The 22,865-nt window shown below is 41.4% G+C and overlaps 6 protein-coding genes across 6 annotated transcripts; 3 read left to right on the plus strand and 3 right to left on the minus strand.

The window, feature by feature from the left end:
- Window positions 1-4,094: 4,094 nt before the first annotated feature.
- M431DRAFT_3405 (hypothetical protein) lies at window positions 4,095-5,310 on the plus strand (the record flags this gene model as incomplete). The annotated part of the gene is made up of 3 exons (XM_024914415.1): window positions 4,095-4,121; window positions 4,192-4,720; window positions 4,784-5,310. The coding sequence occupies 3 exons, from the start codon at window positions 4,095-4,097 to the stop codon at window positions 5,308-5,310; spliced, it is 1,083 nt and encodes a 360-aa protein (XP_024775877.1).
- A 285-nt stretch (window positions 5,311-5,595) lies between these two features.
- On the minus strand, window positions 5,596-6,754 carry M431DRAFT_479923 (hypothetical protein; the record flags this gene model as incomplete). Its single annotated transcript, XM_024915817.1, has 2 exons — window positions 5,596-6,091; window positions 6,138-6,754. 2 exons carry the CDS (start codon window positions 6,752-6,754, stop codon window positions 5,596-5,598), a joined length of 1,113 nt encoding a protein of 370 aa, XP_024775878.1.
- Window positions 6,755-7,644: 890 nt separating this feature from the next.
- Window positions 7,645-10,599, plus strand: M431DRAFT_479924 (hypothetical protein; the record flags this gene model as incomplete). Its single annotated transcript, XM_024915818.1, has 3 exons — window positions 7,645-7,650; window positions 7,821-10,343; window positions 10,393-10,599. The coding sequence occupies 3 exons, from the start codon at window positions 7,645-7,647 to the stop codon at window positions 10,597-10,599; spliced, it is 2,736 nt and encodes a 911-aa protein (XP_024775879.1).
- Window positions 10,600-11,301: 702 nt separating this feature from the next.
- On the minus strand, window positions 11,302-12,213 carry M431DRAFT_3408 (hypothetical protein; the record flags this gene model as incomplete). Its single annotated transcript, XM_024914417.1, has 2 exons — window positions 11,302-11,795; window positions 11,850-12,213. 2 exons carry the CDS (start codon window positions 12,211-12,213, stop codon window positions 11,302-11,304), a joined length of 858 nt encoding a protein of 285 aa, XP_024775880.1.
- A 670-nt stretch (window positions 12,214-12,883) lies between these two features.
- On the plus strand, window positions 12,884-18,228 carry M431DRAFT_81915 (hypothetical protein; the record flags this gene model as incomplete). The annotated part of the gene is made up of 6 exons (XM_024923098.1): window positions 12,884-12,927; window positions 12,988-13,054; window positions 13,115-13,227; window positions 13,279-15,008; window positions 15,069-15,302; window positions 15,929-18,228. 6 exons carry the CDS (start codon window positions 12,884-12,886, stop codon window positions 18,226-18,228), a joined length of 4,488 nt encoding a protein of 1,495 aa, XP_024775881.1.
- Window positions 18,229-18,303: 75 nt separating this feature from the next.
- M431DRAFT_492665 (hypothetical protein) lies at window positions 18,304-22,618 on the minus strand (the record flags this gene model as incomplete). The annotated part of the gene is made up of 4 exons (XM_024917027.1): window positions 18,304-19,222; window positions 19,280-20,412; window positions 20,479-22,445; window positions 22,501-22,618. The coding sequence occupies 4 exons, from the start codon at window positions 22,616-22,618 to the stop codon at window positions 18,304-18,306; spliced, it is 4,137 nt and encodes a 1,378-aa protein (XP_024775882.1).
- Window positions 22,619-22,865: the final 247 nt, after the last annotated feature.

The raw sequence follows: 22,865 nt of genomic DNA on the forward strand, positions 1-22,865 counted from the left end.
TAAATAAATAAATAAATAAAATAAATTAACTAAATTATTAAAATATATTTATAATATTATATTAACTTTAACTAAAATAATTAAGTAAAATATTTATTAATTACTTAAGTATTTTATAATAGTATACTAGTAGAATTTATAAATTATTTATTATTTTATATAAACTATATATTTAAATTAAATTTACATTAATTATTTATTAAAAAAGAAATTATTAATAAATTTATTATTATAATTAATAAACTTAAAAAATTATATTAAAAATTATAAATATAATTTAAATTTATTAAAAAATAAATAATTAAATTTATAAATATAAAAAAATTAAAAATTAATTTTTAAAAAGGAAAATATAATTTACTTACTTTAATATTTATAAAATAATAAATAGCTAAATATTAAATTAAATAAATTAAGTAATAAATTTAATTTTAAAAAACTTAAACTTTATAAAGTTATATAGAAAATTAAATTTATTAATTATAAAATAAATTTTTTATTTACCTTAAGGAAATAAAAAAAAATTATATATTTAAATTTTTATATTTTACTATTAAAAAAAACTTTAGTAAATAAAAAAATAAATAAAATTATATAAAATAAAATTATTATTTAAGGTAAAAAACTTAAAGATAAAGTTAAAAAACTTAAAATAATAAAATTTAATAAAAATACTTAATAAATTAAATACTTAGTAAAATAAAAAAGTTATAATAAAATAAAAAACTTATAGTAAATTATTAAAAACTTTAAATATTTAAAAAACTTTATAAATAACTTTTACTAAAATTTAAGTTTAATAAAAAAAATTAAAAATATTTTAATTAATAATATTAATTATAAAATTTATAATTATAAAATTTATTAAATTAAGTAATAATATTATAAATTAATAAATAACCTTTACTTTTTTTATATTTAATTTTATTTAACTTTTTTAAATTATTAATACTTTATATAATTATATAAGTTATTTTTTTTAACTAAAGATATTTTTATTTATAAAAATATTTAATTTTTATATTAATAATTTTATATTTTTCTTTAGTTTTTTTAAAAATAATTTTATATTAAATATAAAATAAAGTAATTTTTTAAAACTAAGTTAATAATAATAAATATATATTATATAAAGATTTATTATCCTTTATATATTTAATATAATAAGTAAAGTCTTCCTTAAATATTTAATATTTTAGGAAATTTTGCTTTTTTTTATTAAAATAATATATATAATTTTTTATTTTACTAAAATAAAATAAAATAATTTTTAAAAAAATATTATAATATTTTATTTTAAAATAAGGTTTTTTATAAATACTTAATATAATAATTAATAAAAATATATATATATAAAAGAAAATAAAAATATTAATAAAAATAAAAGAAAGTAATTACTTATATTAAATTTAGTAAAGTTTTAAGGATAAAATTAATAAAAAATAAATATTATATTATAACCTAGCTCTTAAGGTTATAATAATAAATTAATAAATTAGCTTAAACTAAATTAACTTTAATTTTTTAATTAATTAAGGAAAGATTAAAATATAAATTTTTAATTTAATAATAAATTAATCAATTATTTATTAATTTAAGCTAGGTTAATTAAATATATAAATTTATTTTATATTACTTATTAAAATACTTAAATAACTAGTTATTATTAATATAATAATAATTAAATTAAATATTTAAATACTTTACTTTATTAATTAATAATAAAATTATTTATTTACTAATTTAATTACTTTACTAATATAAACTATAGAACTACTCTAAAGTTTATTCTTTAGAAATAGCTAATTTATAAGACTTAGTTTATTATACTATTATAAAAAAAAACCCTTATTTAATAATCTTTAAAAAGTTTACCTTTATAATAATATTTAGTAAATATATTAATATAATATTAAATTTTATTAATAAAAGTAAAGGTAATTAAAAATAATATTAATAATTTTATATTATAATTATATAAAAAACCCTTTAAGTTATATACTTTTTTATTACTTTATTCTTTATAAAAAAATATTAAAAACTTTAGGTTATAAAAGTAATAAAAAAATATTATAAAATTATTATTATATTTAATTTTTTATTTATATTTATTTTTAAAAATATAATAAAAAAACTTAGAATAGTAACTTATTTATAATAAAAATAAAATAAATATAAAGCTTTAATTATACTAAGGGTTCAATATAGTTAATATTTTTAATAAAAAAAGCTAATTATAAAGTTAAAGAAGAAGTATAATTAAAAGTACTAAGGTAATACTTTAGAAAAAAAAGTAATATATTAAAGCCTATTTATAAAAAATATAATAATATAGTAACTATATATTAATTATATTATAAAAATATAAGCTAAAAGTTATAAAACCTTTAGCTTAGTAATAATATTATTAAAGATTTATAATTTTAAAAAAGAATTAAGAAAGGTAAAGATAAATATAATTATTTTACTATTATATACTTATATATTTATTATATAATTACTTTATAATTATCCTTTATTCTTTTTTACTTTTTTTTACTAACTTAACTTTTAATATTTTTATATAAAAAATATATAAGGGAATTAAAAATAATTATATTTATATAAATATTTAAGGTAATAATAATAATAATATTATTATTATTATTAATTTTTATATAAATCCTTAGTAATAAAATTTTATTATTATAAAAAATTATTATTAATAATAATAAATTTATTTTTAATTATAAAATCTTTATTTTATTATAAAGGTTATATTTATTATTAAAAGAGTTAATAAAGCTATAATAACTAGGTTAAAAAAAAGCTATACCTTAGCCTTTAGTTCAAAATCTAAAATTAATCTATAGATTAACTTAATTAATTATAGCTAACTAAGTTAAACTTTAAAAATTTAAGTTATAAAATATAATTATTATATTAAAGTTTAAAACTAAACTTAAAGTATATAAAATAGCTTAAATAATAAAGTTTAAGTATAATATAATTAACTTTAAGCCCTATAACTTATAATTTAATAATTTAACTAAATTAAATAAATATCCTTTCGTTAGGTTATAAAAGGTAGTAATAATTCTTAAAAATAAATTATATATATAATACTTTTAAAAAACTATATAATAAAATAATATACCTTAATTACTTTTTCTTAATTAAAAAATAACCTTTATAAAAAGTAATAGCTATAACTTAATTATAATAGTAAAATAGCTAAATAAATAATTAAATCTATAATTAATAAAATTATAAACCTATAATTAAAAGTTTTAAAAAAGGAAAAACTTAAGTTAAGTAAAGTAAAGTATAAGCTAAATTCATTAAAGAGTATTAAAAACCCTAAGCTAAGTAAAGGTATTAAAAAAATTATTAAAAAAGCTAATAAAGTAGCTTATTAAAGGTATATATAAAGGTTCTTTTATAATTAGTTTCTTTTAGGTAGTTTATCCTCTGTACTTAGGAGAGATTTTATTATAATTATATTATATATATAATTAAAATTAAAAACTAAAATATAAATTTTCTTTAACTTAACTATTATAACTTTATTAACTTTTTTAATAATAAATATAATCTTTATATAATTAAAATATTATTTTTATTATTTAATAAAATTTTTAATTACTTAATAATATTAAAAATTTAATTTAACTTTATTAAAGTAAAAATAAAATTATTATATAATTTAAAAAACTTAATTTAAAATATATAATAATAATATATATAAAATATATTTTTTAAAGTTTTAAAAATTAATTATAAAATTTTTAAAATAATAATTATAATTTTAAAAATAATAGGAAATTTATTTATTATTTTAATATTATTATTATTATTTATATATATATATATATATATATTATATAAAAATTAAAATTAGTAAAAGTTATATATTATATTTTAGGGTATTTTAAGGGTTTTAGACTTAACTTAGAGGCAAAGACTTTAAGTTACTAACTAAAAGAAAAGCCAATAGGTAGGCTATATAGCCACAGGTCCCCTGCCTAGCTACCTAGGTAATACCTTCTAATCTAAAGGTAATACTTTTTAATCCATCCCTATTTCACTATCTCGTAGCACTTTAAACCTTCTCCATGTGTGGTCGATACTCGTTGGCAATTGTAAGTTAATAGCACCAGGAGTAAAGTCTTTCTACATGCTATGCTAAATAGAACATCGCTAATGGCTTAGTCTCCGTCTTTAATTCGCCAGATGCTGGAAGATGATGGCGTTCCAATAGCGGATGCTCCTGATGACGAGGGCTCTGAGGCTCCCCATCAATCGTACAACTTTGCTCCTGGTTCTAATGGCGTTGTTTGTACGGCCGGTACACATCACCGCGGCACACAGCCAACACCCAATGACTCTCATACGAGTACCCCAGACTGCGAACCCCACCAAACGAAAAAGGACCCGCAGGAGCATGGTGGCGAGGAAGTCGAGTTCAAACTTCAATCAATGAACTGGGGAATTGTACCTTCATGGTCAAGTAAGAATACTGCCCCGACCCCAAAGGCCATCAACTGCAGAGATGATTCTCTGAGGACACCCGGTGGCATGTGGCAGTCAATGAAAACCCGTAAAAGATGTGTCGTTGTAGCTCAGGGGTTCTTCGAGTGGCTTCATGTGAGCCCCAAGGAGAAAGTCCCGCATTTTGTAAAGCGCAGAGATGGCCGCTTAATGTGCTTTGCTGGCCTCTGGGACGCTATTAAGCACGAAGGTATGAGCCTGCATGTTTGCGAGAACTTGCCAGCTAACTACTGACCTTACTCTATTGTCGAAGACACTGGAGACAAACGTTATACGTATTCGATCATCACAACCAGTTCAAACCAACAGCTCCGATTTCTGCACAACCGCATGCCGGTTATCTTTGATGCTGACTCCAAGGACTTTCGACAGTGGCTACATCCACAGCAAACTAGATGGACCCATGATCTACAGTCCCTACTAAAGCCCTACGAAGGAGACCTAGAGGTATACCCAGTATGTAAGGACGTTGGAAAAGTTGGTCGTAGCTCGCCATCCTTCATCTTACCATTGAGTGACAAAGGCAATGGGCGTGATATAGCCCGGTTTTTCTCCAGCACCTCTCAAAATTCGGAGCCAAAAAAACCGACTGGGATGGGTAAGCATGAAAACGAGGGTAATCAAGATACCAGTATTACCAATGCCAAGCTCAGTCCTGTTGAAAGAGCAGAGACCAACAAAAAGCACAAGATCTCCGACGTTTCTAGCCCTACGTCAAAAAGGAGACAGGTTAAGCCAGGCCCCCCAGGCGTCAAGAAGATAACGGATTTCTTCAGTTGACGATTGCCGCCACAAGACTATAACAATGCATCGGTAGATGATGATAGGGATAGACCCAGTATGCATTCGCCCTGCTTCAGCAAACACGAGTTGATTACAGACGCTCATGAGTATATTAGGCGTCTCACTATTGCCACAATATGGCTCTTCTTCTTCTTCTTCTTCTTGCTTCATTAGCTTGATTCGCCATTATTTGTAACACGCCTCTTTCGGCGAGTAATGTCTGTTGCGACGATGTACCCCTTTCGTATAGTAGATCGGTAGGCAAGCATTCAGTTCAGTTGATTATGTGGTCCTGTTGTCTCTGCGAAGATCTTGGTCCAGAGCCTGCCTATTCTCATCCCAGGCGAAAAGCGAACCGAATGGGAAATGCTGAATGACTGGGAATTTTGACAAAACCTCAGCATTGAACATCTTGATCATACCTTTATTAATTTTCCCCCATCCGTCTTTTATGCCGGAAATATCAAATAGCATGGGACTGTGCTCCCAGAATGGCCCCTTTTTTACGTCATTGATGAACGCAACGGCTGAGAAGTACATATTGGTTTGCCTCAAGTCTTCAACAATGCCTGGGTTGGTAACATCGCTTGGTTTTGGTGCGCCCCGTACAGAGCCTTCAATGGGCATCGGATCAAGCTCGCTGCTAATTGGGCGAGTAAGCTGCGCAGATCCGAAAATATATGGAATAAACGAATGGTCATCTAGACCCCATACACCATGGGATCCTGCTGGCTCAAGAGTGTATGTCGTTATGAGCTGCCTTACAATGTCGAGATACCTAACGTAGTGAGTTTATGCGAGTACCTCATGTTCTTGTTACTTACGGTTTGATGACCAAGAGCACAATCTCCCTCTCAATATCACCACCTTGTATGCCGTCCTTAAAATGCCCTAGCTTCCATAGACAGCCAATGAAAGCAATAAAGTTGAGCTCATGACCGGTCCCATAGTCTAGGCGCTGTGGGCTGCCAAACGCTCCGAGTAAGTAGCTTGCTACTTCGTTTTTGGCATGCCCATTGCCTATTCGTAGAGTTTCTCCGAGCAACCCATGATCGAGAAAATCGTCCAGTTCGTTATTCAATAGCTGAAACCATTTACGGAAGCTCACGTTTCCAAATCTTTGAGACCCAGGATCTGGTGGTGCGTTGCCTATGAGCTTGTGGATGCGAGATAGTAGCGCTTGACACGATTGGATAGAGGCCGTCGTGGTAGATCTAGAACTCAAGGGAAATACAGACGGAACTGAATCGCCATTTGGTTGTCGAGGGCAAAGGGCGTGATTGAGCTGGAGAATAAATATGCCGATATCGCGATAGGCTTCGCTGACAAGGAATCTGCGCACATCATCCGTCTGATGAATGCGTTTGATCGGTGTTTGGAAGACAGGGGGAGAAGACGGGTCGATAACACGAAGAGACGTCCAATTCTGAACATGGGACATCTTAAAGGAGGTGTCTGGATTTTTTATGGTGAGCGCCGTAAAGCAGTGTACTTCGGTCGCAAACTGATAAATTGTCTTAGAACCGTCCTAGGATACCGAAGCAGCTGGAAGCAGTGTGACTATTATGACTATTTTTAGACATAGTCAATAAATACGGAGTACAACTAGTATGTATATCTTTTGTTTTATTTAAAATAATTTAGATGTATATATTTATATATTAATGTTAATATTATTAATATTAGTAAATATAAGAATAATTAAATCATTAAATAATCAAATAATTAATTACTTAAATAAACAATTTAAAAAAATAAAACAATAGACTTATATATTATTTTCGCTATTAATATATATAATAGTAATATATAAATGTAAATATTATTAATTTTGCTTTTATTTAATAGCTTTAAGTATACAGTTGTAAATGGCTACAAATCAAATTTCATTTCGTTCATGCATTTTAGGACTATCCTAGTAGACTCTAGGTAGGGATGCGATAACTGTCATGTGCTTCATATCGCCGACCTACCTATGTCTCATGTTCTGGTTGTCTAAAGAAATAACGTTTTAAGATACTCGCGTTCATGTCTAATGAATAACGGCCTCCTTTCTTGTCATCCGCTCGACCAAACCCTGATTTTACGCTGGAGATCTTCTATACGGCGCCCTCATGTGGCGGTAGACATCGTGACGACATCCCGCTCAGGAGGTGTTTACTTAGCCCACCATCTGTTGCTGGTTAATCTGCAACTTGTTACTCGCTCATCTGGCTGCCGTGACCAACCCAAACCCAAGACTCCGAAAGTTGCTATCTAGAACCAGATAATATAGCTGTACCGGCTTTTGCCCGGGGGTCCCGCCTCCCTACGGCCCTCACGTCACCCTCGATGATGGTATGTTCTCTAGTGTATTTCGTGCCAGAACGCAGAAGACGCTACCGAGCTGGAGTTCAAATGTAGAACGGAACATGTCGGTAGCGTACCCGTGGCTAGAATCGATCCAATAAAACCAGAGTAGTAGCGATCTCGATTCTTCAGCCGTCGCTAATGAAATCGGCGAATAGACATCATCTCGACCTCATGGCGAAGTTGCCGGCACCCTTTCCACACGACGTGGCCACTCGAGCCAACTCTCAATTTCGGATCCCAGTCATCACGTAACGGAGGCAATCGGCAATCTATATGATGAAGATGAAGACTCAAGTACCGAGACAAGTCGCCCGCTGAGTTTCCTTCCCGGCCCTGCATATCAAGAAGGAGGACCCCAACCACAACATCAACGCCTTGAAAGGCCTTCGCACTCGAACAAATCGCCAAATCTCTTTCTTCAACCAGCGTCGGATCAGCCCACACAAGCTATAACTCATAATGATAATGGTAGTTCGAAAACTTCGCCGATACGACTCGCCATAGGAAACAATCATTGGGGCGATCAAATGGACCAACACACAATGCCCGTGACATCTCCCACCCTATCTCTGCGCGAAGTTCATACACAAACACCCGGGCAGCAATTTCCCCTGACCAATATAGATAACCCGAATGATATCGCCCAGGAGTTGAGCAATTTGCAAGCGCTGAGGCGTTTATCTATGGATGTGGGCAACAGTATTGATCCAGATATACCGCCAATGTCATTAGCAGCTATGCCGGCTGTGGCGCCGAGAGGAGACGACGATGAAAACGACCCATCGAGATTGCTTTGGGTGCCAGCCAGGGTACACCCGGAGCTTGCTCCAACCGAGTTCAAGACCTTTCTAGCAAGCCGCCTTCAGTCAATACGGAGGAGATCCGGGGATTCATTTCTTTCCGTCTCGGATGAAAAATATGGCAATGAATCGGATCCTATAAACGCTTCTTCGTTAAGGAGAAAGAAGTCCTTACTCTCACGCCAGATTGACAACTCAGAAGAACGAGCCCCTGAAGGATTCGCTGGTGGGATAGACAGATCAGAGAGACATGGTTTCAAGGGTAATCAACAAGACCGAGAACTGAGTCTAGATGAGCTAGTAAAAGACCCCTCAAAAGCAGTTCAGAGGCTTGCTCAAGAGTCCCATAACTATTCAGGCAGTTTAGAGACTGGGATGGATGACATGCCTATCCTCCCTGTTGCACCCAGTAGCGGATTACGGAGATCAACTCGGACAACCTATCGCAAAGGAGGGAGCTTGCGATTTGGGGACAAGACATCGTTTTCGAAGCGGATGGCACAACGCCAGCAAAGCGGCGAATCTATAGAGCCACCTATTCCGGCGGCCGAAGATATTCCTCGGGGATATCCGCTGATTAAAGTGCAGTCAGAACCTACTTCTGAGAATTTCTCAAGGCCTACCCGGCCAGATCGAAGACAAGATAGATTTTCACAAGAACCGACCGCAACGTCAACAGATTTCGACACTTCCTCTTCCTCAAGGCCGTCACAGTTCTCTGGTCGACTACCTTCTGCTCAATCTACTACATCCAACAATAATACCTCCAACCCAGATGAAGCAAGCGCTTCGCAAGACAATCGATATCCGGAAAAATTCCCACAGCGTTCTTCATCTCAGGCCATTACCGTGACAGAAGAGGCCGGATTGGAGTCTGCGACGGATAATATTGGCGACGATACACTGAGCCACTCGAATTACCACTCCTTATCGGGCAATGCGAATTTCGAGGATAACAGCTCGCCTAGCTCTGCGAAATCGCCAATTCCCAGCGCGGCGCAAACCAGTACAGCTGCTGTTGCGAGTCCGGTCCAATCCGGCGCTTCAAATGGTAACGCTATTCGCTCTGATACCTCAACCGTTACCCCGGCGCATACGCGAGACGATAAAAAATCGGACAAAAAGTCGAAAAGGGATAAGGATGAGGACTCTCATAATTCCACGAGGTCTGGCTCTGCGTGGAAGTGGCTCAAAGGTGTTGCAGACGATAGGGACAAAAAGAAAGATGAGAGCAGGAAATCCAAGCATAAATCCGCATCCGAAAAAGCCCAAGATAATGTGCGATTGGATGTGATCCAAACTTCAATTGAAAAGACTGCTACAAAGGGTCGCGAAAGCCTAGTCCTTGACCGGGAAAGCATCGACAATAAGCTTTCGGACGAGCGAAAGAAAGAGAGCCATCGCAAAAGTGACTCAAAGAAGGAAAAGGATGGAAGTTTGTTCTCTTCCATTTTTGGCGGTGGCAAGAAAAGAGAAGAGAAAGAAAAGAACAAAAAATCTCAGCAGCTGTTGCAAGTTCCAGAAGACATTGTGCCTTACAAGCCTTTGCAACCAGATGTTGACTACAACTGGAGCCGCTTTCCACTTCTGGAGGAGCGCGCAATCTATCGAATGGCACACATCAAATTAGCAAACCCTCGTCGGTCCCTCCACAGCCAGGTGCTTCTGAGCAACTTTATGTATAGCTATTTGGCGATTGTTCAAGCTATGCATCCCCAGATGAATGTTCCAGTTTCACCCCAACAAAAGCGACTAGAAGAAGAGGCACGCCGTAAGCAGGAAGAACAAGACTACATGGCTCAGCGTGATGCACAGGATGAGGCAGATGAACAAGACCAACATCAGAGTCTTGAGCAGTACGATTTCAATTACCATCGTGTAAGTTACCCCCTTTTCTATAAATTTGAAGCATACTAAGTTCTTTCAGACGGCAGTGCAATACGCTGATTCCAGTTCCGATAAACCCGTCGAGTATGTGGATGATGCTCAGATATATGAAGATGATCACACACGCGATAGCCATGGTGGTTACGGCGATGACGATTCTGGTGGCTATAGCCAGGAGGTGAAGGATTATTATCGGTATCAGAACGATGTCTCAGATCGACACACTGGCCAGGATGGCGTGTGGTGATGCTTAGCCACAGGATTGCCCATCTACTCAGCTTCACGGGTAGTCATCACTTTTTGTAACATTTTCAGCGCGTGTTGTGGCGCGACCGCGGGTAGGTCTTGTTTTGAGAGAAGAGGTGGGATTGAGGGTGGCGGAAATCTAGTATACAACGGCGTTTTAGGAGCTTGGTTGCGTCTTGGTTCTCCTTCATTGGGAGTTGATGGGGAGCGTGCAGGGTTGAGACAGCGGTGCCATGGCCATTTCTTGTGGGATATAGATTAAACGACTAGAAGTCGCGACTGTTAAACACTCTGATGATATTAATGTGGAACTACGAGATGAAGCACCCTTGCATTGATAAGCCATTCAGCAACATTTGGAATTTATGAGCATAGCATAGTTGTGTAGTCGTGTAGGCACTCGCCCTATTTTGCGATGTTAAACATTTCTTATATTACAACGGCCACCCAATGATTTCCTCAAGGCTCAACTTCCCTCACTGCGGCGAAGGATGATGCTGTACATGTAGGCCATGATAAGAGCTGTAGCCCATATTAAAAACTATTCATGGATCTCAAGTAATGGACTTATACACCAATGAACTGGGAAATTAGGAATTTCATGTTTCACAGTATCAGGTCGGGGAAAAATAAATTCCAAAAAAGTATTTTAGCCATATGATACATATGAGTGTCTGTTTTAGTGGCTCTCCAAGTAACGTGTCTACTTCTTTTCCTCTGGCTTAGCAGCAGGCAGTTTGAAGGTCTCAGGTTTGCGATCTTCGCCCGACCCAACTTGTTCCCAAGCGCTGGATCCTCCTTCAAAGTTTCGGAAAGCTTGGGTAAGTTCTAGTGGCTCGGTGACAATTCGTTTCTTCTCCTCGTCATAGCGAATCTCGGTGTATCCCGTAAGTGGGAAGTCTTTTCGTAGAGGGTGGCCCTCGAATCCATAGTCCGTCATGATACGTCTCAGATCAGGGTGGCCCGTAAAGAAGACGCCGTATAGATCGTAGACTTCACGTTCATACCAGTTGGCGCCGCCGAATAGGCTGGTGATGCTTGGCACAGGGGATGACTCGTCGGCGTAAGTTTTGACTCGGATGCGAGAGTTGTATCGAACGGAGAGCAAGTTGTAAACAACCTCGAATCGATTACTGCGGGTAGGGTAGTCGCATGCAGTAACAGTACTAACTTGAGTAAATTCTGCAGCCGTATTATCTAGAGGCATGCAAGGTTAGACTTTGCCAAAGCAGCAGAAAGTGGTATACAAACACTTTAGGAAAGAAAAGACCGGGATAACCCCAGATGGCGAAATGTAAATGGTGAGTTCGTCTTTCCAGACAGAGAATTGCTGGATGTACTTTGGGAGGCATCCCATTAACCAGGTTCCATATCGATGAAGATTGTCTGCCTTGCTTTGGTATTTGGCTGTCGGATTGACGATGGGCGCTTTGAGGGTTCCAATTGCGTCTCTCGGGGCTTCTCTCATGTTATGGGACTCCTGGGGCATTGCGACCATTCGAGGAGAGGAGATTGATATCGCTCTGGTGATTTGTCCAGCGCGAGCTCGCGTCAAGGCCTTTGCAGGCTCAAGAGTTGAGCTCAAAGTCGCTCTCCATGGGACCTTGCTTGCCATAGCGAATTGTCTGCCGGGATGCAATGGCTGCGAGACTTGGTTGAACTGGTGGGGGAGCCGAATTGTTCCATGAAGCAATTAGCTCAGATCCATGAACTCGGTTTGAGTCTCCGGTGATTTGCCGTAAGAGATGATGGTGTGTCACAGCTCGCACTGTACAGCTCAGCATGATGCGTCTGGTAGCCAAGTAGGCCCCAGTGCATTCACCTACAGTATATCTTAGATTGCCCTACTGTACATCTGATAATCACAAAATAAAGTACTGGGTACGACTGTAAGGTGGCTTTTAAGCTGCATACTTAGGTAACTGTACAGTGAGTGCCTACTACTGTCTGAAGCTCCAGGTACCTGGCAAAAGCAATAACTTCAAGTTAATAAGAGGAAAACCCACCTACCCTTTTCCCATCTTCTCGCACTTTTTACCAGGTAGCACTATAATAATTATCCTGGCAAGTCATGATTTTATACCTGTTCCTCGCAATAAGTGAGGCTAGAATCACGTGATTGTGGAGCCCGCCAGATTTGGGACCAAACGGCTGGCTCGTCCCACACACCACGCTCTGAACAAACATCATCAGTTAGCTATCAACCACTTGGCCAGCACAACCACGATTTTTTCTTCTTCTTATTTCCCATATCTAACGATAGCAAACATACCTCTACCATAAGCATGGCGCCGCAAGACTCTTTCATAGAGGAAGACGAAGATGTCTGGTAAGTGAACGTGGAGGAGGATACTCATTGAGAAGAAGCCACTCTCTAATGCCGTCACAGCCCTCTTTGCATCGAAGAGTTCGATTTATCCGACCGGAACTTCCGCCCTTGTCCTTGCGGCTACCAGGTAGCTATCTCTTTGATCCCATAAACAAAAGAGCAAAGACTTCTAACACAACGTTTTTAGGTCTGCCAATTTTGCTTCAATAATATAAAAAATAATATGAATGGTCTATGTCCGGCATGTCGACGACCTTACGACGAGAAGACCATCCAGTGGAAAGTCGTGACACAAGAGGAGTAAGCTCTATATCTTTCTTATCAAGATTTCTCGAGCTGACTTTTTTTTAGGGTTGCCGAGTTCCGTGCAAATATACAAAAAAATCAACGCAAGCGAGCTCAGGAACAGCGCCAGAAGGAGGTTCAGAAACGCGAAGCTGAGAAAGAGAATCGCAAAAATCTCATCGGAGTACGTGTTGTGCAGAAGAATCTCGTTTACATTACAGGTCTGGCACCTACCGTCCGTGAAGACGAACTCCTTAAGACGCTTCGGAAGCCCGAGTTTTTTGGGCAGTACGGCGTTATTCAAAAGATTTCGATTAGTAATCGAAAAAGTTCGGATGGTCAACACCACTCGTTAGGCATCTACGTTACTTTTGAAAAACCCGATGAAGCAACAAGGTGTATCCAAGCTGTCCATGGGTCACAAAACGGCGACCGAATACTAAAAGCTCAATATGGAACGACGAAATACTGTTCGGCATGGCTCAAGAACGAGAAATGCAACAACCCTGGTTGCATGTTCTTACATGAACAGGGCGATGAGGAGGACAGCTATACTCGCCAAGATTTGTCATCCATGAATAGCATTCACACACAGCGGCCGCTGCCTGGAGGAAACAACAGCTCTTTCCGGACAACCCCTCGGCAGCAAGCCTCACAGCCAACCCTTACGGCCATTTCGCAGACCATGGCGCGTTCTTCAAGCAAAGATGGTTCGGATTATGGATTGGATGGCTCTGCTTTACCTTCTTCAGCCAATTGGGCCCGAAACCCCCAGCGCAGCCGCCGAGGTAGCCATGCAACAAGCGGCGCTCCATCCAGCCCCGCTATTTCAGCCTCATTACCTACTACAACAGAAGTTGCTCAAGAAGCTGTGGAAGATACCGAATCTCCTCCTTCTACCCAACCTCCCGAAGATGATAATATCTCAAATCAAGATCCTGCCGAAGAACCCCAGCTGCCCCCGTCACAGGGCTCACTGGCGACAATTCTACGGGCGTTACAAAGTTGTACATTTACGAGCCTCGTTACTCCGCAATTCAACGAATTGGAACCTCCACTATTCGATATTCGGGGAGGAAAGAAGCGGAAAGCCATGCGTGAGGATGACGATGCACGGATCGGTGGTGACCAGAAGAACGCAACTGAAGGTCAAATTCAACCGGAAAGCGAGGCAGAGACAGGCGGGAGCCTTGCTCTTGGTGGTGAACCTGAAGAACGCGATGTGATCGGTGATGGGCAGGGGTTTGAGCACCGGCATATCAACTCATTTCCTCCCATTCAAAGAAGCAATGCCGATACTCTCTTTGGTCCTGCTCTTAGTGGTTCAAACTTCAATCCAGGTACAAGTCAGATGGGTCGAGGAGTCGCCCCTCCGCAGTTAATGTCTTTGCGACCTCAATCAGGGTTCAGCGATCAGGTCCCTTCGGGCCTATCTAGCCAGGCTACGTTCCAAAATCAAGGTCATAATCGTCAATCATCCCGATTCGGCTTTATGGCTGACAGCCCACCAGCAGCAACGAATCTCAAATTTGCCACGAATCAAAGAATCATGGGCCAACAATCATCCATGGTATCTAACTCGTTGCAATCCTCAGGTAGCAGCCACTTTTTTGGCAGCTCTATGCCAGCGCCGCCGCCAGGCCTCAAGTCCACAAACACACCTCCAAACCTTTTTGGTCAAGGATTTGGCGGCTCGGCATTTGGTCCTGCAACGAAAGACACACCTGGCGACTTATTACAGAGTTTAATTAGTCGGAGCCGAGGCGGTGGTAACCAGCCTCATGATGGTGGAAAGCGTGAGTACATGATCTCTTCTTTTTCTAATCAGTATCCACCACCCTCAACCTCTACCCCAGCTCCTACTTCTGGCCTTTTGGCATCGCTCTACGGTAACCACCCCGGAGCATTCCAAGACTTTGGCTCGAAGCAGAAGAAGAAGGGGAAGAAGCATAGACATGCTAACACTTCCTCCTCGGGGGGGAGTGGTCTAGTGGATCTTGCGGACCCGAGTATACTGCAGGCGAGGATGCAGCACCAATCGCAAAGCAACACCGGAGTCAATCAGGGAGTTTTCAGCGGCCAGAGCCAAGGTGGGTATGTCCCGAACATGATGTATAATTCCAGTTATGCCCGATGGTAGCATGACCAAGGGTATCGCATGATATGTTGATATTCATTGCACACTTTTATACTGTACTAGAGAGGCGCTCAAGAGGACCTGCATTTGAAGTTTGGGGGCTATTTTTATGGATTCGCGAGGCATACCCTTATTCCAGCGGGTGTATCCACGATAACGGCTGGAGGAGCACTTCATTTTCTTTCTCCTTTTTCTTTCGGTCAATTGCATTAAAGCCGGCGAGGGTGGTCCTCCTTTCTTGTTTCATCATTTTCTCTTTTTCTTCCTACGGACCGAGTTTTATGGTTTGACGCAAGGAGTATCCAGTAAGGCAAACCATCATCGTCTTCCACACAAGTCCTCCTGTATGTTAACGGATTGCACGGAGCCACCAGCATTGGTGTCTCCTTGGGTCGCAATATATAATACCGAACTTCTCTACCTTCCCCTCGTTGTTCCCCGTGGAAGACGATGATGGAGGTCGTAGGATGGCTCCTTTTGCCTTTGTGTCATAAAACTCCCCAATCCGTAGCCCGCTATCCCGTCACTGCCCTTGTATTAAGCCCTCATTGTATTGCACATTGCTAATGTGTTCTTTAGACCATGATCTTAATTTACTGGACGAGGCAGAGTTATCAGTGGATGCATTGGTCTCAGATGAGTCCTTACCGGCCCTGGTATCATCTCCATTAGCCACCAACGCGGAGTCCCGTCGTCTGGCTTCTTACTTGGATAACCCGGATACCCTCAATCACTCGACTTCTAAAGGCGTACTGATGCAGGGACAGTCACAGCGTTCCAATTTGATTCCAAGCTCGCCTCACATCTCAACCTTTGGCTCTATTTATGACCCAATCTCGTCTATTCAGGCACCTTCAAAGTTGGATGGTACCGACAACCATGAGGTCGACATCCACACCAAACCTCATGCAGCAAAGGACTCTTCTCCTATTGCGATGCTCGGACCTTGGCCTACTTCTGCTAGAGGATCTATACTTCAAGAAGAGGATTTCCCTGCTTTAGGCGCGCCGAGGACAATTGAAACTACAAGCACCAACACTGGTTTGGTTACTCCTAAAACCATAATATCGAAAACTATATCGGCAATGAAGAGGCAAAATGATAAAATTTCCGAAACTGTGCATGAAGATCATGGGGATATCATTAACGCGGATGAATCTCAGCCTACACGAGGCGGCGACGCCAAATCTCTGGGCCCCATGGTTCCTGGTTTTGGAGCTACTTTCATCTCTCAACCCAAAGAAGAGGCTGCCAAAGTAGATGAATTGGCAGAGGCTTCCAGATTTCCCCCCTTGCCTACTCCTGCAATCAGCAGTGGAGTGGCCACGCCCTCGCGAAGTATACCCAAAACTTTAAGAGTGGTTCCTTCATCAATCAAGACGGAGACTCGCCCAGCTTCACCGTCTCCTCTTCCGATTTCCAACGTACCTGCAGTGGGAAAGCCGGGACATTCACACCGACCTGGCACACCAGCCAGCGAAATGATTAGCGATACCGCCTCTGTTACCTCGTTCTCGGTTTCCATTTCTCGAGCTGGATCCCCTCCCCTAAGCAAGGTTGGCACCGCTCCAATCAGAGGTACCACGAAGAGTCAGCAACGCAAACAGCGCAAAGATGTGTTGAAGCAAGAAACAAAGACCCTAGCTGAAACACCCAAGACGGAAGAAGCTGAACATGCTCCTGTCATTGGACGCAAGAAAAAACAGAAGAAGGAAAAGCCCGCTAAAGAGGTTAATGCCATGTCTTCTGCGACCACTTCCACAGAAGCGCTGAAGGACGAAGCGATACCCCTGTCTAAAGACGATGGAAAGCCATTAGTTGATAGCAACAATGAAAGATTGAAAACAGACAGCAGGGGGTATACAAACAAAGACAAGCAAGATACTAGGAACTCAGCGAAAGAGGTAAACGAGGCAATCGTGTCGTCACCGACACCTTCATTGTCCAAAGCAGCTGAACCTGCAGACAAAACTGTTGAAAGACCACAGTCGAGCCCTGCGTCCGTTTTTGCCGATATTAGAGAGTCGCTCTGCACATCTGCTCCAGATAAACTGCAGCTGTTAAAGCCTGTTTCGAGCAATTCATCCAGGCCAGAGCACAACTCATTAAACCAGCTAAGCAAAAGGGGAGACTGCAAGGAGAGCTCTTGCAGATGTGGTGAGATGCAAGATGCTGATCTTGCAGCACTGCGAGCCGGAAGGCCTGTCCGTAAACAATTCCATACTGATGGCAGCCGCATGCTGATCACCCCTCACGGAGACTGCATCCGCGGGTTGACACCAGAAGAAGAGGATACCTTTTTGGCCCTCCAAACTGCAATTGCTGCAACGGCAGAGAATCCTGCTGCGTTCGTAGCACCAAGACATCAGCCAAGCAGCGGAGCTTTCTCACTTATTAAGGGCCGAGCGGTTCCCAACGGGCGACCAAACATTTTCCCCTCTACCGTGCAGCCACAATCTCAGGATCCCATTGGCAAGCTTCAACGAGAGGATGCTTTAAGTTACATCAATCAGTATGTACTACCTCGGCTCAGTCTTGGGGCTACCAGCATGGGATTCCCAAAGGGGGCATCTTCTACTCGGGACTCGGCGAGCCTCAATTCTCTCGCGCCGTATTTTTACGGCCCGGATGCTGCCGCCGGAGTGGGCATCTACAGTACACCAGAAAGCGCTCGAGCGATACAGGATTTTGCTGCCCCGGGCATGTCACTTGACGAGATTGGTAAAGGCGCGGCGGCCAGTTCAATCGGCAATATGCCCCTGATGAGCGTTGAGGATGCCGAGGCAGCGTTAACAGCGGCAAAGAGAGAGACGGAGAAGCTTGAAAAGGGCCTGAACCTTGTCATTAAGCGGAACCGTAGGCTCTTGCTTGGCGCTTGATGCGCACATGTGTATACTCTTGAACAGCAGGTTGTTGAATTATTATGTATTACTAGGTATATATGACATGTATTATTACCTGAAGGCAGCCTTCACCTCTACCCTAGGCCATTCGAAGAATACCTCCCCGCCGTAGACATCAGTTATAATCCTACCTATCCTGCCTTCAACCTCGGTGTAGAACTCTTCGCATTCTTGAAGCACCCTGACGACCAGGCCCCGGCTGAGGGTTGGATCGTCAGCATCGCCGAAATGCTTCTCCACGCGTTTCCGTAGAGTTTCAATTCCCTTCCGTACTTCCTTCGCATCATAAGAGCCCAGCACTTTATTGAATGCCGTCTTATTGTTTGAGGGCTGTCGAGCGATTGCCATTGCGGACTTGCCGGTTTGCAGCTGCGCCTCGATATTCTCAATCTGCTCCAGAAGTCGCCCCAGGGGTCGCCGCATCACCGCATTTAGATAGAGCGCCATATGCTCATGATATTCGGTATTCGCCTGTGCTTTCCAGTTTTCAAGAACCTCTAGGCCGCGAGCATCAGTCTCTTCGAGGAAGTGATTCATGTTTTCAATCAGTAAAATGTGAAAGTTCAGCGCCTCCTTGTCCTCTGGATCAGCCGCTCCGCCGGCAACCCCGACAACGGCCGGATGCTCACGCGCAATCACCATGAGTGATTCGAACATTGTCTTCAGAATGCGATCATACTCCCGATTTACCGTCCGCCGCAAGATTAGGTTATGATCCAACCCAGCGACCATGTTTTCGACGGCGGCCATGAAAGCGGGAAATATTCGTATGAATGATATGACACCCTTGCGCTTCTTGATTTTAACCTTTGTTTCCTCGATGGCTCGTATCTGTTCATCAACAAACTTTCTGAATTGTCCCTCCAATGATGCATGTAGCTTCTGGAGAAGGGCGTTCAAGAAATCTTGATTAGATTGCCCCATTTCAGACAATTTTCTCTCGAGTGTAGCGAGCACTCCAACTCCTTGACTAAGTCCCAACCAGTCAGTCTTTATCCAATATGCATTGAACAGCTATTCAACTTACAGCGGATCTTGAGCGATTGCCCACTCCATCAGTCTTCGTAACTCAGCCTCAAGGAATGCGAAAATGGCCTCCATGGACCGCGTAACACGGCGAGCAAGTTCTCGGTCAGGTTCCATGAGCCTATGGCGTTTCAAATCGCCTCCACGGCGGTCTCGAGGAGGAGATGCTGCAACTGCCTCTGGGAAATCTGCTTGTTCCAGTGTAGTCGCATGGAAGAAATCGATGATAAAATTCTGTTCCATCTCAACCAGAGGCAGAAGATCTTCCAAGGCCTCAGAGAAGATTTCGTATGGCAGGCTTCTATTATCCGTAGTGTTCCTTTCAACGTGCGCTCTGGTACCACCATCTGCCAATGGCGAGCGTAGAGCCTTAGCTAACGTTTGGCTACGTTTGACGGTCAACTTCCTAGCCGCTGTAGCCACACCCTCCTGCTGTTTTTCAACTTGAGACGAGAAGATAACCTCTGCTTCATCTCCTGTTAATTTCCTCGCATTTTTACGCCAAAGAGTAATCACATGCTGAAATTCGTGCTTATACACGGGAGAGCTCTTGTCTTGATAAATTTGCATGAGGCGATTCCAGTTTTCTAGATCCGCATCTCTCGCGTAGAGCATTAAAGGGCTGTACTTCCACAGAAGATCTCTTCCAATGCTGTGATGTGCAGGATCAACTTTTTTCGAAAGAGCACCATCCAATGCTCGCTTCGTTTCGACATAAGCTTCGGCAAACTGGCCGGTCATGAAGTCCAGTAGTCGTTTCATGAAGTGCCTGCTTTCGTGCAGGTACATTTCTCTCTTCTCTTGCACAATTCTCATCTTGCCGTAGTTGCTGTTTAGCCCCAAGGCATTGTCAGCGTCCAGAGCAGTATCTATAGACTTTCCGGTGTCGTCCCCTCCAAGAGAGGGATCAATCTTTATCATGGCTCTAAATAGAGTCACAAGGGAGAGTTCAACTTCTTCCAAGCCTCGAAGACTGTCCAAGGGTGCCTGTTGAAGTGCCTGGAGATCGGTTGAAGTTATGGCGCATGTTTCCAGCAATGACTCCAGTTCTTTCCTTAGCAATTTTTGGTTGGCTGTTTGTACCTGGAGGCCTTGGCCTTGAGCTTCAATATACGCAATGTCGTCTGAGAGGGTCTTGAGGTTGTCAGCTTGACGTCCGGAGATGAACATAACCTTCTAACAAAGAAAAAGGAAACCTACCGAGAGCTCCACTGAATATAACGTGAGTAAATTATCCAGCTCTTCGCATTCACCCATAGCAAGATCGATTCCACGTTTGATCGTATTTACCCTCTCATCCTCTTCTCGAAAGCGTGCTAGCCACCCCCCCGCTTGGACTGTGTTTAATTCTCGCTCCAGGTCATTGCCTATATCCTCCATATTTAAGCAGTGCATCTGATCACCAGGAACCCAACCGAAGAAATCCAGCCATTTGCCGAATTCTTCACTGCGATCATCAAGGATAATTGGGTCAACACCCAACCTCTGAAGATACCTAGCATCCTGCCCAACGACTACGGGCCGACGAGAGGCTTCTTTTGAAGCCGCTACATCCTTCTCGGGCTCACTAACTTCTTTAGTTGGTGCCGGTGCATTTCCAGGGGTATTTGACTCAGCCACCAATATTTTGACCTCTGGTATTGTCAAGTCACTAACGGTCGGCTTTGGGGTTTCAATGGTGGGAGGGTTTGCGTCGCGAGAGGCAGGTCTAGGCGGTGCCGGGACAACGCTTGTAATGCCATCAGGACCCTCGTTTGATTTGGCTTGGTTTTGGCGGAGGCGTTCTCCGGCTCCTCCCGGTCGTGGACGGAAAGCATTTGCGGCAGATGCAGCTTTCCAAAATGCACCGGCAACATCCCCTTTGGATATCTTAGACTTTATCATAGGGCCTAAACCAGGACGGGTTTCCTCATCTGGCGAAGTTAACTGCTTTTCAAGTGTTGTCGTATCCTTTGTTCCTGATTTATCTGATAGATTTGTGTCCACCGGCGAAGCTGTGGATAAATCTTTCACGTCGCTGTTGATACTGATGCTTCTTGGTTTTTTCTCCACGTCCTCCAGAGGCTCCGTGAGACGTGGTGGGCTTCCGTCCTGGCTAGTTCTGCCAGCAAAAGCTATCCCTGGTTGTAACACTGATGGAATTGCTGGAGAGGCAACCCGATCGATACTCCGTGGTGGAGGTGCCACCGGCTCCTTTTTAGCTGGTGAGCTCATTAAGGGGGCAGGGACCAAATCCCTATCCTGTGGTCTTGAAGGATCCATAGGGGGGCGCCTTCTCTCGGGTGGTAGTTTGCTTTCCAGTGATGGGCGAGGTAAAGCAGGTATAGAATCGTGAGTTGAATCGGGAACATCTCGAGGTTCGCTCAACCCACTTAGGCCACTTAGGCCACTCGGTCCACTCATGCCGCTGCGCGAACGCGGTGGGATGCTCGACGTGTCATCGCCTTTTGTTGCAGTAGAGTTGGCAATAGAGTCTTGGCTTTTGTTGTTTTGGGCCGTCCATCGGGGAACGGATCGTTCTCTGGATGCAGTAGAGTCGAAACTTCCAGCAGGAGACCTATTTTCATTTGCCGAAGGCCGGACAAGAGGGGAGGGCCTGGGATATCGTGGGGCTTCTCCAAGACTACTTTTGGGGGCGGCTGATGATGTGGCGATAGTTTGCTGGCTGGTTGCCGGATCAATCGTTTGCTGCCGAGGCGGAGTTCCCGTTGGGCGTTTGCCTGCCCCTAGAATTTGGTCCAATTCCCTCACGTCGAACCCTGATAGCTCGGGCAGTTTACCTCCTGTATATTTGCCATAGATTTTGATCAAACTTGCGATGAAGAACTTCTTCTCCTTTTCGGTTTGAGCTTGCCAAAAATAAGGCTTCCCCAGTGTAACGAGGAAGCCAGTCTCTCCAGCCCATTCTCGCAGATTCGGGCTTACCTTGGGCCCCGTATAAGATTCGATGTGTGAGAGATCGTCTAGATTCCATGTCTTGCCGATTGAGAAAGATCCACTATTGTTCTCCTTGGCTTTGTGGACTCGAACTCTTCCGGACTTTCGTACCGCCACGACAATAATCCTAGGCTTCTCCGTATTCTGGCCCCGGGCTTCAGGAGGAGGCGGCATCGATGAATGTGAGGAGAACTCGGTGACGCGAATATGGGTAATATAAGTTTCATGGACTATGATGAGAGATTAGCCAAGGCAAGAATCCATGTTTTAGCTTTTGTGCCCTACGCAAGCCATCTGTATCCTTTTTGTTGAAGCAGCTGTCAATGATTCGACGTTTCTCATCCTCAAACCGTTCCGCCCTCGTGGCGGCCGTGTTGGAACCAGTTGTGCTTGAATAATCCATTTTGAAATCCAGAAAAGAGACCACTAATGAGATCGATAGTTTAGGTCAACAACTCAAACAAGCCGCCCGGCTCCAACATTGTGTGCAAGCTATGACGCGTGCAGGATCATGAATAGCGCTCCGTATAATGAAGCTGCGAGCTCAATGTCACTCGCATTGGGGGGCGTGATGCTCCACAGCTATCTGTATTCTACTTACACGCACAGCATCACAAATTTGCACTAACCGATTATGACATGGGCCTAAA

The sequence above is a fragment of the Trichoderma harzianum genome (assembly GCF_003025095.1).
Source record: "Trichoderma harzianum CBS 226.95 unplaced genomic scaffold M431scaffold_4, whole genome shotgun sequence".
Lineage (NCBI taxonomy): Eukaryota > Fungi > Ascomycota > Sordariomycetes > Hypocreales > Hypocreaceae > Trichoderma > Trichoderma harzianum.